Genomic DNA, 16,509 nt, shown 5'->3' with positions numbered 1-16,509 from the left:
TAACTTAAGGGTCTGAGCACATCACAGGGATGTTGTCATGATCCCAACGCCAAAGCTTATACACTGAGGAAATTCCAGGTCAGGGTTCTACTTGCAAGAAACCCAACCATGCTACGGCTGGAAAAGCACCCGAAGAGCGAGAGGATGATGAAGGCATTTGAACACGGGGATAGGAACCAGGAACCTTGGCTCACGGGGTGCGGGGCGGGGGGGCACTCGGATTCCTCAGGCTGGGCAGGGGAATACAGGGAACTGTTCCGGTGAATTTCAAAGGTCGATGAGGCTAATCAATCAGCAGCTGGGAGATTTCATATCAGTGCCAGGCGCTGGGGGGGTTGTTGGGGGGGGGCGGGGAATGGGACTCTCAGTGCCACACCTGAAGTGGGAAGAGACGCATTTCCTGGGTGGACGGGGCCAGTCGAGAGCCCGCCCCTCGTGCCCTGCGTGCCCAAGATCTCGGAGGAGAGGAATGCCGACAAAGAGAGAGAGACCAGGAAATAGTTTCTGGCTCCCAGGGGAGCTCGGCTCCGGAAGGGGCCACGGGAAGCCGGGGGGTCACCATCACGGGAGGGTTTTCAGAGCAGGTTGGACAAACGCCTGCCAGGGATGGTGGAGGGTTACGTGGCTCTGCCTCATTGCGGGGAGCTAGACTTGATCCCTTCTCGAGGACCCAACCAGCCCCACTTCTCTACGATGAGAGAGACAGACAGAAAGACAGACAGCCATTTGGATAGACGGATAGAGGGTTGCGGGCATAGATAACTAGCTAGCTAGCTAGATACATAGCTAGATAGCTAGGGAGTATGGAGATAGATAGATAGATAGATAGATAGATAGATAGATAGATAGATAGATAGATAGATAGATAGATAGATAGAGAAGAGAGGGATGCATATAGGAAATCTCTTATTGATCCATCCGTCCTTCCTCATGAACGCCCTCTATCTCTCTGCGATGAGTGTTGGAATTTTCAGAAATATTTTGAGTGCTCTGTGTGCCTCAGTTTACCCTGCTCACCTTGTGCTGCGATGCACTGAGGGTAAATGGGACTTAGGGACTCGGGGGGTGGCACGTACGGGACCAGATACATTCACATAAATGAACGGCCTGCAGGGATCTGAATGGAAGGCCCGGCCTTGAGCCCAAAGGAGCCACCGGCCTGGCCATTCACCTCTATCCACCATGACCCAAGAGCCGGTGTCCATGGCAAACGCCCCGCGGGGAAGCCCGGGGGAAAGGCAGGACTGAACGACGCAGCTGGAGGCTGGTTCTGAGGTTGCTGTGAATCATAGAATCATAGAATCTCAGGGTTGGAAGGGACCCCAGGAGGTATCTAGTCCAACCCCCTGCTCAAAGCAGGATCAACCCCAACTAAATCATCCCAGCCAGGGCTTTGTCAAGCCTGACCTTAAAAACCTCTAAGGCAGGAGATTCCACCACCTCCCTAGGTAACCCATTCCAGTTCTTCACCACCCTACTAGTGAAAAAGTTTTTCCTAATGTCCAACCTAAACCTCCCCCTCTGCAACTTGAGACCATTACTCCTTGTTCTGTCATCTTCTACCACTGAGAACAGTCTAGATCCATCCTCCTTGGAACCCCCTTTCAGGTAGTTGAAAGCAGCTATCAAATCCCCTGCTCATTCATCTCTTCTGCAGACTAAACAATCCCAGTTCCCTCAGCCTCTCCCCATAAGTCATGTGCTCCAGCCCCCTAATCATTTTTGTTGCCCTCCGCTGGACTCTCTCCAATTTGTCCACATCCTTCTTGTAGTGGGGGGCCCAAAACTGGACCCAGTCTCCAGATGTGAAGGAGTAGGAAGCACAGACTGTCTGTGCGGGGGAGGGGAGAGCCAGAGGTTTAGGTGAAGATGCAGGAATTCAACTGTGAGCTGAGCTTGGCCTGGGGGAGGGGAGGTGACACCTCTGGCCAGGGGAGACAAAGGAAAGGAGCTGAGGAAAGAGGAGGGGCCGGAGGGAATGGGCAGACGAGTGCTGGCTGGAGAACAGAGGGGAGGCAGGGAGACCGAGCTCTGATCCCCAAGGGGGGCTGTGGGGCCCCCCAAGATGGACCTATCCGGGGGATCCAGTTATCTGTGCCTGCAAGACCTGTGTTGGACTGTGTTCCTGTCGTCTAAATAAACCTTCTGCTTTACTGGCTGGCTGAGAGTCCTGATGAATCTGCAGGGAGTCCGGGGGTGCAGGACCTGACTCCCCCACACTCCGTGACAACTGGTGGCAGCAGTGGGATCGGCGGCACCCCGTGGACGGCGCTTCCTGCAGTAAGTGACTGGGGAGCAGTAAAACGAAGGGGCGAGTCACCCCTGGGCGAGTGTGGCCAGAGAGCAGGACTTTGCAGTAACAGGGTCCCCCGGGGGATCACAGCGAGCGATCCCAGGGGCGGAGGAGTCTGCAGCTCGACCCTGGCAGAGAGGTGGTGAGCTCAAGGACTGGCACACTAGGGGTCCCCCTGGAACCCGTGGGGAGCGGCGAGCACCCCAGCCTGCGAGTGGCCAGCAGGAAGATGTATTCCCAGAAGCGCAAGTGTGAGCTGGTGGAGCTGTGCAAGCAGAGGGGGCTGCACTGTGGGAGGCTCACCAAGGCCCAGCTGATTGCCCGGCTGGAGGAGAGAGATCGCAGGAATGAACCGGTCCCTGTCTCTGAGGGAAGCAGCCGGGCAGATGCAGCGCAGGCACCAGTGTCTGTCCCCGCTGGGAGTGGTCAGCCGGCCGCTGAGGGCGTCCCGAGACCCCCCACCCCTAGGCCTAGGGGGAGGGGGAGGAGGAGCCCAGCTACGGAGGGCACCGTGACCCCCCCCGGCCAGCAGGGGATCGTCCCGGCGACGCTCGGCCTCCGTGGAGCGCAGGCGGCTGGACTTGGAGAGAGAGATCAAACTGAAGGAGATGGAGATGGAGGACCGGCAGAAGCAACGGGAATACGATGAGAGGGAGAAGGAGAAGCAACGGGAATACGATGACAGGGAGAAGCAGCGCAGTCATGAGCTGGCCATGGCCCAGCTGAACAACAGGGAGGCCCCGGCTGCGGTGAGTGAGGGGGGGCCCAAGCCTACAAAGAGCTTCGGTAAGAGCTTCCTGGCCCCGCGTAAGGAGGGGGAGGACATAGACACCTTCCTGACGGCCTTTGAGAACGCCTGCGAGCTGCACCAGGTGGACCCTGCAGACAGGATCCGGTGCCTCACCCCCTTACTGGACTCCACCGCCGTGGAGGTGTACAGCCGAATGAGAGGGGAGGAGGCGCGGGACTACAACCTGTTCAAAGAGGCCCTGCTCCGCGAGTTTGGGCTGACCCCGGAGATGTACCGGAAGAGGTTCCGGGGTCAACGTAAGACCCGGGAGGTCACATACCTGCAACTGGTCAACCGGGCGCAGGGGTACGCCCGCAAGTGGACGGCTGGGGCCCAAACTAGAGAGGACCTGCTTGACCTAGTTGTACTGGAGCACCTGTATGAGCAGTGCCCATCTGACCTGAAGCAGTGGCTGATGGACCGGAAGCCGGAGAACCCGCAGCATGCAGGCCGGCTGGCCGACCAATACATGGACAGTCGGGCGGGGGATGGCAGGGAGGCGTCTCGAAGGAGCAGGTCTGCCTCAACGCAGAGAGAGAGTCACCATGGGACCTCCCAGAAGGAGCCGAGGGAGGGCCCCCACCAAAGGGAAGCATCTGGCGTCAGGTCCAGCCGTCCCACTCGAGGGGACCCACGAGACATGGGCTGCTATCAATGTGGCCAACCGGGCCACGTACGGGGCCAGTGCCCCAAGCTCCGGGACAAACTGAGCAGACCAACCCCACACCGGGTCAACTTGGTAGAGACCCAGCCGGATGAGGGGCAGCGTTCGCACGAAAGGGGGGTGGGCCGCGTACCCCCTGCGAAGGAGGGAGGGGGGCCCCGAGTCGACCCCTCCGAGGGGCTGGATGCTCCCAGCCCTGAGTTTGGGGTTTACAGGGTGGGCACGGGACTACCCCTCCGGAGGGAGTGCCTTGTTCCCCTGGAGGTAGACAGGAAGGAGGTCACTGGGTACTGGGATACGGGCGCAGAGGTGACGCTGGCCCGGCCGCAGGTGGTGGGCCCAGATCGGATGGTGCCCAACACCTACCTGAACCTGAGGGGTGTGATCGGGACCCCATTCAAGGTGCCTGTAGCGAGGGTGCACCTAAAGTGGGGGGACAAGGAGGGCCTCAAGGACGTGGGGGTGCACCCACATTTGCCCACGGAGGTGTTAATGGGGGGGGACCTCGAGGACTGGCCAAGTAACACCCAGGGTACCCTGTCCGTGAACCGTAGTCAGGGTCGACGCAGGGCTCTGCACCCTGACCCCGGGGAAAGTACTTTGGCCGAGACACCGGACCCTGACCCGGTAGGGAGGGAACGCCCAGGGACGGGGCTCAGAGAGGCTGTGGCCCCAGACCCAGCCGGTGAGAGAGAGCAGATCCCCGCCCCTGCCCCAGCGGCTGAGTACCAGGCCGCGGTGCGGGAAGACCCCTCCTTGCGGAGGATAAGGGACCTGGCCAACCTCGGGGGGGGACAGACCATGGGACGAGGTGGCCGGAAAAGGTTCCTGTGGGAGAAGGGGCTCCTGTACCGAGAATGGGCTCCCCCAGGGAAGATGGAGTCAGGAGGGATCAGGAGGCAGCTGGTGGCACCCCAGGAGTATCGCCGCCAGCTGCTGTGCCAGGCCCATGACATGTCCCCCTCAGGGCACCAGGGAGCCTGGCGTACCCAGCAGAGGCTGCTGCAGAACTATTACTGGCCTGGGGTCTTTGCCCATGTCCGGCAGCACTGCCGCTCCTGTGACGTCTGCCAGAGGGGGAGGAAGGCCCGGGACAGGGGGGAGATGGCTGTAAGGCCCGGGCCCCACCCCGAGGAGCCTGTCCGGAGGGGGGCCAGGGTCAGGAGGGGGGCTCTGAACCGAGAGAACCCGAATCACAGCCCCCCAGACTGGAACGTGGGGGGAAGGCCCCAGCCCCGTGTGCACCCCAGGGGTATTGGGGTGGGGAGAGGGCGCGGGCGGCATAAGGTTGTAGGTGGGTCCGAACTTCCCCGGGTCACTGGCTGGAGTGACCCCGCTCAGTTCAGTCTCGGAGGGGGGAGAGGTGTGAAGGAGTAGGAAGCACAGACTGTCTGTGCGGGGGAGGGGAGAGCCAGAGGTTTAGGTGAAGATGCAGGAATTCAACTGTGAGCTGAGCTTGGCCTGGGGGAGGGGAGGTGACACCTCTGGCCAGGGGAGACAAAGGAAAGGAGCTGAGGAAAGAGGAGGGGCCGGAGGGAATGGGCAGACGAGTGCTGGCTGGAGAACAGAGGGGAGGCAGGGAGACCGAGCTCTGATCCCCAAGGGGGGCTGTGGGGCCCCCCAAGATGGACCTATCCGGGGGATCCGGTTATCTGTGCCTGCAAGACCTGTGTTGGACTGTGTTCCTGTCGTCTAAATAAACCTTCTGCTTTACTGGCTGGCTGAGAGTCCTGATGAATCTGCAGGGAGTCCGGGGGTGCAGGACCTGACTCCCCCACACTCCGTGACACCAGATGAGGCCTCACCAGTGCTGAATAGAGGGGAATGATCACGCCCCTCGATCTGCTGGCAATGCCCCTACTTATACAACCCAAAATGCCATTAGCCTTCTTGGCAACAAGGGCACACTGTTGACTCATATTCAGCTTTTCGTCCACCGTAACCCCTAGGTCCTTTTCTGTAGAACTGCTGCCCAGCCATTCGGTCCCTAGTCTGTAGCAGTGCCTGGGATTCTCCCGTCCTAAGTGCAGGACTCTGCACTTGTCCTTGTTGAACCTCATCATATTTCTTTTGGCCCAATCCTCTAATTTGTCTAGGTCCCTCTGTATCCTAGCCCTACCCTCCAGCGTATCAACCACTCCTCCCAGTTTAGTGTCATCTGCAAACTTGCTAAGGGTGCAGTCCACACCATCCTCCAGATCGTTAATGACGATATTGAACAAAACCGGCCCCGGCACCGACCCTTGGGGCACTCCACTTGATACCAGCTGCCAACTAGACATGGAACCATTGATCACTACCCGGCCGAAGCGCGTCGAGCTGGATGGACGTGCCTGGGATCTGGTGGCTGCGAGCAGCTTGGATGCTGCGTCTACTCCACTCGCTGTGCCCAGCCGCTCACCCCGCCCAGCCTTGGCCAGTTGGGGCTACGGTTCCAGCTAGCTCGCTTTGCACCGTGCTCTGTCCTCGCTGCCTCGCCCAGAGCACAACAGAGAACAACACAACTTCACCCCAGAGCCCTTTCTGTTTCGCTCCTGAGCTGGTGAAATCAGCTGGTGCCAGCCACAGGCAGGGAGACAAGGTCATTCTCCACCGCCTCTCCCAGGTGGGGGCATTGTTAGTTAGCACTCTTGAAAGGGAAGAACCACACCCGTGTCCAAATCTGCCCCCACCAAAAGATCTAATTCCTATTGGCAATGGGAGATGCAGGAGCGGCGCCAGGGTTTCTGGTGCCCTAGGCAGAATTCGGGGGGCGGCATTTTGTGCGCTCCCCACGGGGCGCGCGGGAGCTTCCGGGTCCGCTCCCATCGCACCGCCGAAGAAGGACCCTCCGCCGAAATGCCGCAGGCGACAGTGGCAGTCATTGAGCTGCTCAATTGCCTGCTGCTGTTTTCCGCGGCACGTCGGCAGAAGGTCCTTCTTCGGCGGCGCGACGGGAGCGGAACCGGAAGCTCCCGCACACCCCACGGGGAGCGCACAAAATGCCGCCTAGGGTCACCTAATGGAAGCACCAGCCCTGGGGAGATGGCAGCTCTCACAAGGCTCACAGTGCCGTAAGCTGGACAAGCACCGAGATTTACCTCGATTGCAATGAAATAACGGGGGAACCAACACAGGAGGCTGGAACGTCAGACCTTGGCACTGTGAAATACCAGGAAAGCTCCCAGACAGTCACTGGAAACCAAGAAACTTTTACTCCAACCTTCTTTCCATTGCCTGAACACCAAAGATCTGAGCGGCCCCGGAACAGAGCAGAGCAGCCCCGGAGGATAAAATCTCGTACAACGTTTGTGCTGGAAAAACTGAGCTACTTGTCCAAGAAATTGGCTAGCGAAGGTTCCCTTTGGGCCAGCAGGAAAATAATTTAGCAAGAGCCTCTGGCCGGAAGTTGAAGCAAGACCAAAAAGAAAGTCACACTGGAAACAAGAGGCACATTTTGATCATGGAGGCTAATTACCACTTGGGACAGTTTCCCAAGGGGCCTGGCGGATGTTCCATTGCTGGCAATCTTGAAATGGAGCAGGGCTGCCGAAGTGGAGTTAATGCAGCCCCGGGTCTCTTTGGCTTTATACTCTGTGATGTTTAGTGGTGCTGGGGCTTGGGGTGTGTTGGGAACCCCTCAGCCGCCCCTTCCTGGCAGGGACCATGAGCCGCACCCCGCTCTGCGAGGAGAAGCGGCACGGTCGGGAGCGCCCGGGCCCCACTCACCTGCCGAAGAGACGGAGGATGCCAGGTGGGCGAGGAGCAGGGGGACCCAAAGTGTCTTCATCCTTTGGGCGAAGAGTCCGGGGCGTAATCCATAGACCCGGTAACGGAGGGAGGCCATGCGCACCTTGTCAAGGCCGGGAGCGCACTGAACGGGGGGAAGCAAGAACCAGGAACCTTGGCTCACGGGAGCGGGGGGGCACTCGGATTCCTCAGGCTGGGCGGGGGAAATACAGGGAACTGTTCCCGTAAATTTCAAAGGTCGATGAGGCTAATCAATCAGCAGCTGGGAGATTTCATATCAGTGCTAGAAGCGGGGGAGGGTGGCATGAGACTGTCAGTGCCACACCTGAAGTGAGAAGAGACGCATTCCATGGGTGGACGGGGCCAATCGAGAGCCCGTCCCTCGTGCCCTGCGTACCCAAGATCTCAGAGGAGGGGAATGTGGAGAGAGAGAGAGACACCACAAAACACTTTCTGGCTCCCAGGGGAGCTCGGCTCCGGAAGGGGCCACAGGAAGCCGGGGGGTCACATCACGGGAGGGTTTTCAGAGCAGGTTGGTGAGGGCAATCATGTCAGTGGAGGTCTTGGCGGGTAAAGTGGAGGTGGAGGTGAGTGAAGTCGTGTCTGTGGAGGTGGTGGTGGGTGTAGCGGAGGTGAGGGTGAGGCTAGTTGTGTCACTGAAGGTGGTGGTGGGCACAGTGGAGGTGGTGGTGAGGATAGTCGTGTCAGTGGAGGTGGCAGTGGGTACAATAGAGGTGGTGGTGATTGTAGTTGTGTCAGTGGAGGTGATGGTGAGGGTAGTCGTGTCAGTGGAGGTGGTGGTGGGTAGAATGGAGGTGGTGGTGATTGTAGTCGTGTCAGTGGAGGTTGCAGTGGGTACAATAGAGGTGGTGGTGAGGGTAGTTGTGTCAGTGGAGATGGTGGTGAGTGTAGTCGTGTCAGTGGAGGTGGTGGTGGGTACAGTGGAGGTGCTGGTGAGGGTAGTCGTGTCATTAGAGGTGGCAGTGGGTGTAGTGGAGGTGGTAGTGAGGGTAGTTGTGTCAGTGGAGGTTGCAGTGGGTACAGTGAAGGTGGTGGTGAGGGTAGTTGTGTCAGTGGAGATGGTGGTGAGTGTAGTCGTGTCAGTGGAGGTGGTGGTGGGTACAGTGGAGGTGCTGGTGAGGGTAGTCGTGTCATTAGAGGTGGCAGTGGGTGTAGTGGAGGTGGTGGTGAGGGTAGTTGTGTCAGTGGAGGTTGCAGTGGGTACAGTGAAGGTGGTGGTGAGCGGAATCGTGTCCACGGAGGTGGTGGTGGGTATAATGGAGGTGGTAGTGAGGGGTGTTATGTCGGTGGATGTGGTTGTTATAGTGGAGGTGGTGGTCAGGGTAGTCGTTTCAGTGGAGATGGTGGTGGTACAGCGGAGGTGGTAGTGAGGGGTGTCGTGTTAATGGAGGTGGTGGGTACATTGGAAGTTGTGGTGAGGATGGTTGTGTCAGTGAAGGTGGCGGTGTGGCTAGTGATGGCAGTGGAGGTTGTGCTGAGCATGGTCCTGTCAGTATAGGTGGCGGCTGGTACATTGAACATGGTTGGATCAGTCTTGGTTGTGTTGGGTATAGTTGTCGTGGATGCAGTTGTGGCAGATGTGGTGTGTGTTGTTGTGGGGTGGTTGTTGTAGTGTTTGCCCCTGTTGTTGTGGATGTAGATGTCGTGGGCCTGGTCACCTCAGTCGTGGTGCTGTTTAGAGGCGGTTTAGTGGTGATATCAATGATGCTGCCTTCGCACCGCAGTCCCCAGTAGGTGGGTGGACATTTGCAAGCCGTTCCGACTGGCGTGCCGCCATTCAAGCACATGGTGGTGTTGTCCTCATTCTCGCAGAAGGAGCCCCAGTATCCGTGTGCGCAGATGCACTCCGTTCCCAGGGCCGTGGCATCGTTCTGGCAGGCTGTGGCGTTGCCCTCACTCTCACACCGGGCCCCAGCATACCCGGGTGGGCAGAGGCAGCCAATGCCGACAGGAGTGCCCCCGTTCCGGCAGGCCGTGGAGCTGTTAAAGTTCTCACACCGAGGACCAGAATGACCAGGTCAGCAGGCGCACTCGGTTCCCACGGCCGTGCCCCCATTCTGGCAGGAGACTGGAAGACACAATATCCCCCATCCGGTATTTAGCAAGAAAGAGGACACAATCCAAATTCAGGGCAAAGACCCACCTTTCCCGCCCAGGACTGGGGAGAGAATCCAGGGGTTCCCAACTCTCAGCCACCCTCCATACTCCACTCTAGACTGCATGGTCCTGCAAAAGATGGTAATAGAACCCAGGAGCCTGGGGTCCCAGCTCCCCCCAACACCCGCTTTCCCTCCTAGAGGCACAGAGAGAACCCAGGAGTCCTGGCTCCCAGCCCCCCTGCTCTAACCCACCAGCCCCCACTCCCCTCCCAGAGCCGGGGAGAGAACCCAGATGTCCGGGCTCCGCAGCCCCCCTGCTCTGACCCAGCAGCCCCCACTCCCCTCCCAGAGCCAGGGAGAGAACCCAGGAGTCCGGGCTCCCAGCCCCCCTGCTGTAACCAGCTAGGCTCCAGTCCTCTCCCAGAAGCGAGGAGAAAACCCAGACGTCCGATGGAACGGGGAGAGGAAAGTCCATCGATCGATTCAGAAATTCCAAAGCCAGGAAGGACCATTGCAATCCTCTAGATTCCATGCCCAAGCACATGACCAAATCGTCGGCCAATGAGAACTCTTGACACGCATAGCTGGACCAATGACACCCAGGAGAATTGTTGCATGCAAATTAACTGTAGAAGAAGAGTGATGATTGGCTGAGTTGTTGCTCATATCCCCATCTAGCTTACACCAATTGTGTCCCTGACCCTACCTTTAGCCTATATTAGATCAGATGAGGTGAAAATTACTAATTGCTTAATTGCAACGTCGTCTCTTCAAGTCGGGCCGGCACGCAACGCTTGGAGGACTTGTCACATCGGCAAAGTTCGCAATCTCTGCGTTTTCCCATGGCTAAGATCGATCCGGACAAAGAACAGAGAGTGACACAAGAGGCTAAACAACGTAATTATGGGTACCACCTCAGGAAATGCATCCTGGGCCCAAGCCAGAGGTAGGGGGAAGCCCTGCTGGCAGAGGCGGCTCTAGGAATTGCGCTGCCCCAAGCATGGCGGCACGCCGCAGGGGGCGCTCTGGCGGTCGCCGGTCCCGCGGCTCCGGTGGACCTCCCGCAGACGTGCCTGCCGACGCTCCACCAAAGCCGCGGGACCAGCGGACCCTCCGCAGGCACGTCTGCAGGAGGTCCACCGGAGCCGCCTGCAGCTCTCCCGCAGCACGCCACCCCAAGCACGCGCTTGGCGCGCTGGGGTCTGGAGCCGGCCCTGCCTGCTGGACTTCTGATGTAAACAACGAGGCTGAATCGAAACCAAACTCAGCCCGAGGTACAGAGTCGAGCTGCCGTGGTATCATCTTTATAAATCTTATCAGAAGCTTTATGAGCCAGACTTTGGGCGCATGAAACTGTCCATGGGCGTGTAGAGAATTCATGGACTTTGGTGGCATTAAATGTTGTAGGTGTTTGTGTTGTCCTGGCTCCCCGGGGTTGTGTGTGTGTGTGTGTGTGTGTGTGTGTGTGTGTGTGTGTGTGTGTGTGTGTGTGTGTGAGAGAGAGAGAGAGAGAGAGAGAGAGAGAGAGAGAGAGAGCAGGAATCACTGGAAGGTGATTAATCGGAGAATCAGAGAATCAGAGAACTGGAAGGGACCTCGCGAGGTCTCTAATCCAGTCCCCTGCACTCAAGGCAGGACTAAGTATTATCTGGACCATCCCTGAGAGGTGTTTGTCCGACCTGCTCTTAAAAATCCCCAACGATGGAGATTCCCCAACCTCCCTGTCCAATTTATTTCAGTGCTTAACCACCCTGACAGCCAGGAAGTGTTTCCTAATGTCCAACCTAAACCACCCTTGCTGCAATTTAATCCCATTGCTTCTTGTTCTATCCTCAGAGATTAACAACAACAATTTTTCTCCCTCCTCCTTGTTAACAATCTTTTACGTACTTGAAAACTGTTCTCACGTCCCCTCTGAGTCTTCTCTTTTCCAGACTAAACCAACCCAAGTTTTTCAATCCTCCCTCACAACTCATGTTCTTTCATCATTTTTGTTGCTTTTCTCTGAACTCTCTCCAGTTTGTCCACATCTTTCCTGCACTGTGGCCCCCAGATCTGGACACAATACTCCAGCTGAGGCCTAATCAGCACAGAGCAGAGCAGAAGAATGACTTCTCGTGTCTTGCTTACAACACGCCTGCTCATACAGCCCAGAAGGATGCTTCCTTTTTTCGCAACAGTGTCACACTGTTGACTCATATTTAGCTTGTGATCCACTCTGACCCCCAGATCCCTTCCTGCAGTGCTCCTTCCTAGATAGTCATTGCCCATTTTGTATGTGTGCAACTGATTGTTCCTTCCTAAATGGAGAACTTTTCATTCATCCTTACAAGATACCGTTTGGATGAAGCATAAGAACATAAGAACATAAGAACAGCTGTACCGGGTCAGACCAAAGGTCCATCTAGCCCAGTATCCTGTCTACCGACAGTGGCCAATGCCAGGTGCCCCAGAGGGAGTGAACCTAACAGGCAATGATCAAGTGATCTCTCTCCTGCCATCCATCTCCATCCTCTGATGAACAGAGGCTAGGGACACCATTCCTTACCCAGCCTGGCTAATAGCCATTGTCGGAGAAAAACTCAGTTCTCGCTTTTTCGTTTGGGTGCAGCAAAATCAAATACTACCAGTTTAGCTAGGAAGGTGGGCTTCTCAACTAGCCCCCACCCTTCTGGTCTTTTCCCTAGAACATTTTTACTCACAAGACTACCCGAGTCCTCCCTAGTAAGGCTTGCCACCTGGGCAAAAATACATGGCCATTGGGTAAAGGCCATTTACTTAACACATAATCCAAACCCCTTTAGGGGGTCTACCCAGAGACCCACCTATTTGTCTGCTGACACTTAAACAGAAAAGAAAATTACACAGAAAGCAGAGAGAATTACCGTCTAAGGCTATGGCTACATTAGCGCTTCAAAGCGCTGCCGCGGCAGCGCTGCCGCGGCAGCGCTTTGAAGCGCTAAGTGTAGTCAAAACGCCAGCGCTGGGAGAAAGCTCTCCCAGAGCTGTCCATACTCCACCTCCCTGTGGGGAATAACGGACAGCGCTGGGACCCGCACTCCCAGCGCTGGGGCTTTGACTACACTGGCGCTTTGTAGCGCCGCAATTTGCAGCGCTGCAGAGGGTGTTTTTTCACACCCTGCTGCAGCGCTGCAAATTTGCAAGTGTAGCCATACCCTAAGCCAGATTTTTCTACTTCTATTACATTGTCCGTTACAGGGGGCGGGACAGAAGAATCTCAATACAACCTCAGAGCTTCATCGCACACATGGCTTCCACCCTGAGGAATTACGAACGAGAAGTTCAGTTCCGCCCACACACCTAACGCCCAAATGAACAGAGCAGAAAAACAACAGTAACCGGTTAAACAGAACAGAACCAGAACCAGATAGTACACCAAAACCAAATAGTGTTTCCTTATTCTATTAGGGCTCACCTTTAATCATGCAATTCTTAACATATAACACCAACAATATCAAACAAAGCAAACATAAAATAACAAGGGTAAAACAGATAGATGGTGTAAATTCTGCAGGGCTCCCCCATTCTCTATTGCTCACCAAACTGTGACAAATATCTGTTACCAATTTATCCCTCATGTCAGGTGATCAGACTGACACTGCAGGACGGTGGGGGAGGATAGAGAAAACACACCATAAAATCAAATTTGAAAGCTTCATTAAAAATAATAAAACCACAATGGAGAGTGTTGGGAACGCTCCCACATCACTCGGGAAAAATATGAATGCTCCAAGCCTTAAGCCACTTTAATACTCACACATATCCAGACTGGCCACGTCTGTGTATAACGGTCAGAGAAGGGGGAATAGGAGGACGGGAGAATATCCTGTATACAGCTTGTTCAGAATTTCCAACATACTTCTGCTCTTGGGATGGCTGTTCTTTTACACCCTGGAAACTCCTGCGGTGTCTCTTTCAGAGATTCCAGTTCAGGTCAGCTGCCTGTGGCTTTTCCAGTGTCACCAAGCCACACCAGCTACAGGGTTGCAGAAGCACACTGCTGGATCTCACTGGAAAGTTAAGCTTTGCAAATGTAATTTCAATTCTGTAACTTGTATTGCCTTTGGTTTGCCTCTGTCTCTATCTTTCCACAACCAGCTGGGGCTGAAAGCAGTTTTTCTTTGCACTTAGCATAGTCTGTCCTGATTTTTGACCTTGAACGTAGAGCAACTTTATCTGAACCTCTAAGCCAAGCTGAATTTCAAATTAACCCGTTCCTAGACAAATTGCTCACAGTGTGTCAGAGGCTTTTCTTTGGTGATTAAAAGCTCCTCTGAGATATATGATCTTATCTAGATTGAAGGTACCTTCTAATGGGCATTGTTTAGATGGATCTTCACGAGTGTGAAGATTCCAATTATTTAAATGCCTGCAGGTTTTAGGACCATAATGTACGTACATGTAATATGCTGGGGTACCCTTAGGGGGTAAGGTGGAATGTTTAGACTGTCCCTTACCCATTTTCCACTCACACAAACACAAGGGGGGTGCCCTGTCCGCGCTAACAGATCATAAACTGAGGATCTCTCCCTACAGGGTACTCACACAGGAGAGACTAACAAGGAAGACTACGACTCTCCTACACCTCCCTTCAGCAAAGAGCGTCGGCTAGTCTCTGGGAGACGGCGCCGCTTACTCTGATTGCATCCAGTGAGATGATCAGACTGTCAGTAGCCCACACGGAAAGGAAGTGGGGGAGGGAAGATGGGTTCACACACTCCTAGACCCAGGAAGCTTCCTCGCCGGACGATGCCAGGCCGAGTCAGCCCACCGTGGGTCGGATCTCCTAAAGATCCACTAGTTACCGGGCTTGCGTTAGAGCAGTCCTGATCACTAGCTTTCGCTTCACAGGGTACTCTGGGCGTCTTCCGATAACGATCACTCACACTGGTGTACACACACACACACCAAGACCTCTTTTTTTTTCTTTTTTAAATCTTTTTTATCTCTTCTTTACCTTTTAATTTTTTTTTTATTTTTTTTTAACCACGATGCATCTTTACCTGGTCCGGACCAATACCATGAGGCGGTATGACAACCCCTCTTAAGGCGGTAAAAACCCCTCAGCACCGGTGCATTCTAATGCATTACCTTATGCATTACCTTATGCATTTACCTTGTTGGCCAACTCAGCAGTTCCCAATACTGCTATAAACTAACCTTATTGGGGCCTCTCCCCAATACCACTCTGCATCTGATCCTGCTGCACAGTCAGTAAGTTCAGATGGCGTGAGCCCAACAGAGACAGACGTCCTCACGGACAGTCCTCCTCCGATACCCCAACAGAGATTTCAAAAGGTCTCATACCTCTCATGTGGCGCCATGGGGTTCGAAGGGGAATGATCCGTAGTAGCCGTCTGTGGGTCCGTGGGCGTTGCCATCCCGGACGAGCCCCCAAATTGTCGGAGAAAAACTCAGTTCTCGCTTTTTCGTTTGGGTGCAGCAAAATCAAATACTTTATTATTTCTCCAGTAATTACAATGGAGGGAGAGAGTGCCCTAGGACACAGGGTCGCCCCAGTCCCGGACAGGTCTCTCAACTGGTAAACAATTACAGCAAGCCTTTATACTTTTGTTACAGACAATAACTAGCAATAATACAGACAATAGAGAGCAACAACTACATTTTGTTTATACATAAGCCATTCTGCTATCTTATTTGTCTCACTCCTAGGAAAAGCAAGCCTGCATATTTGGTTATCAGTTACAAGGTCGTAATAACTTTGTACACAGTTCTTTCCCTCTGTCTTACACTATCCTTGCTTCTAGAAGTCTCACGTCATTAGGGTTACAGCTGGGCTAACTCTTGCTAACTGACTGACATGTATTAAGATCCCCTTCAAATCCTTATTAATTCTTTCCCTGCTTCCACACCATTTATGGACTTAACCACCATGAATTTATCCAGTTCTCTTTTAAACCCTGTTACAGTCCCAGCCTTCACAACCTCCTCAGGTAAGGAGTTCCACAAGCTGACTGTGCGCTGCGTGAAGAAGAACTTCCTTTTATTTGTTTTAAACCTGCTGCCCATTCATTTCATTTGGTGACCCCTAGTTCTTGTATTATGGGAATAAGTAAATAACATTCCTTAAACTGCTTTAAACTTAAGGTAAAAAACACCCCCTGATAAAAACAAACCACCACCAAAGGAACGAGCAGCAGGAGTAAAAAGAGAATGCGGAGAGAGGCCCAGCAGCAGAGTGGGGGCTACTCAGTTCACTGCACCCAATGCAGCATGTATGATTACCTGCCCTGTGGGGGGGTGGCGTAGGTGTGCATTCGGTGTGAGGAGCTCCTGGCCCTTGGAGATCGGGTACGGGCTTTGGAGACCAGAGTGGCTGAGCTGGAGGAGCTGAGGGAGACAGAGGAACATAGAGGAGACTTTCTGGGACACAGTAGAACAGACCCACCCCTGGTCTGACAGCCTCTGTGCTGTTGAGGAGGATGAACGTCCCAGGGAAGGAGAACATCCAACCGGAGCAGAGGGAAACGATCCCATTGTCGGGACCCTCCTTCCAGATGATGTCGTGGTATCCTCTCGCACTGAGGAGACCTCTCCAGGGAGGGAACCCCAGCTATTAGGAAGTGAGAGGTGTTAGTAATGGGAGATTCGATCATTAGAAACGTAGATAGCTGGGTTTGCGAGGACCGGGAGAACCGCATGGTAACTTGCCTGTCTGGTGCGAAGGTTGTGGATCTCTCGAGACATCTAGACCGACTTGTGTGAAGTCCTGGGGAGGAGCTGGTGGTCGTGGTACATGTCGGTACCAGTGACACAGGGGAAGGTAGGAGAGACGTCCTGGAGGCCAAATTTAGGCTTCTAGGTGTAACTTTTCTGCCAGGTGGAGCCGGCAGCAACAAGGGCCGGGTTCAGGATCTAGGGTTCCCTTTCA

General features: G+C 54.9%; 1 protein-coding gene across 1 annotated transcript in view; it reads right to left on the bottom strand.

The window, feature by feature from the left end:
* MUC3A (mucin 3A, cell surface associated) overlaps positions 1-16,509 on the bottom strand; it is a 61,521-nt gene that overhangs the window by 22,089 nt on the left and 22,923 nt on the right. Inside the window, 3 exon segments of the mRNA XM_045001568.1 lie at positions 7,456-7,600; positions 8,204-8,609; positions 9,217-9,488. Of these exon segments, the coding sequence (XP_044857503.1) occupies positions 7,456-7,600; positions 8,204-8,609; positions 9,217-9,488 (823 nt within the window).

Source organism: Mauremys mutica, unplaced genomic scaffold (assembly GCF_020497125.1).
Source record: "Mauremys mutica isolate MM-2020 ecotype Southern unplaced genomic scaffold, ASM2049712v1 Super-Scaffold_328, whole genome shotgun sequence".
Lineage (NCBI taxonomy): Eukaryota > Metazoa > Chordata > Testudines > Geoemydidae > Mauremys > Mauremys mutica.
This window is presented reverse-complemented; position numbering and strand designations above follow the sequence as displayed.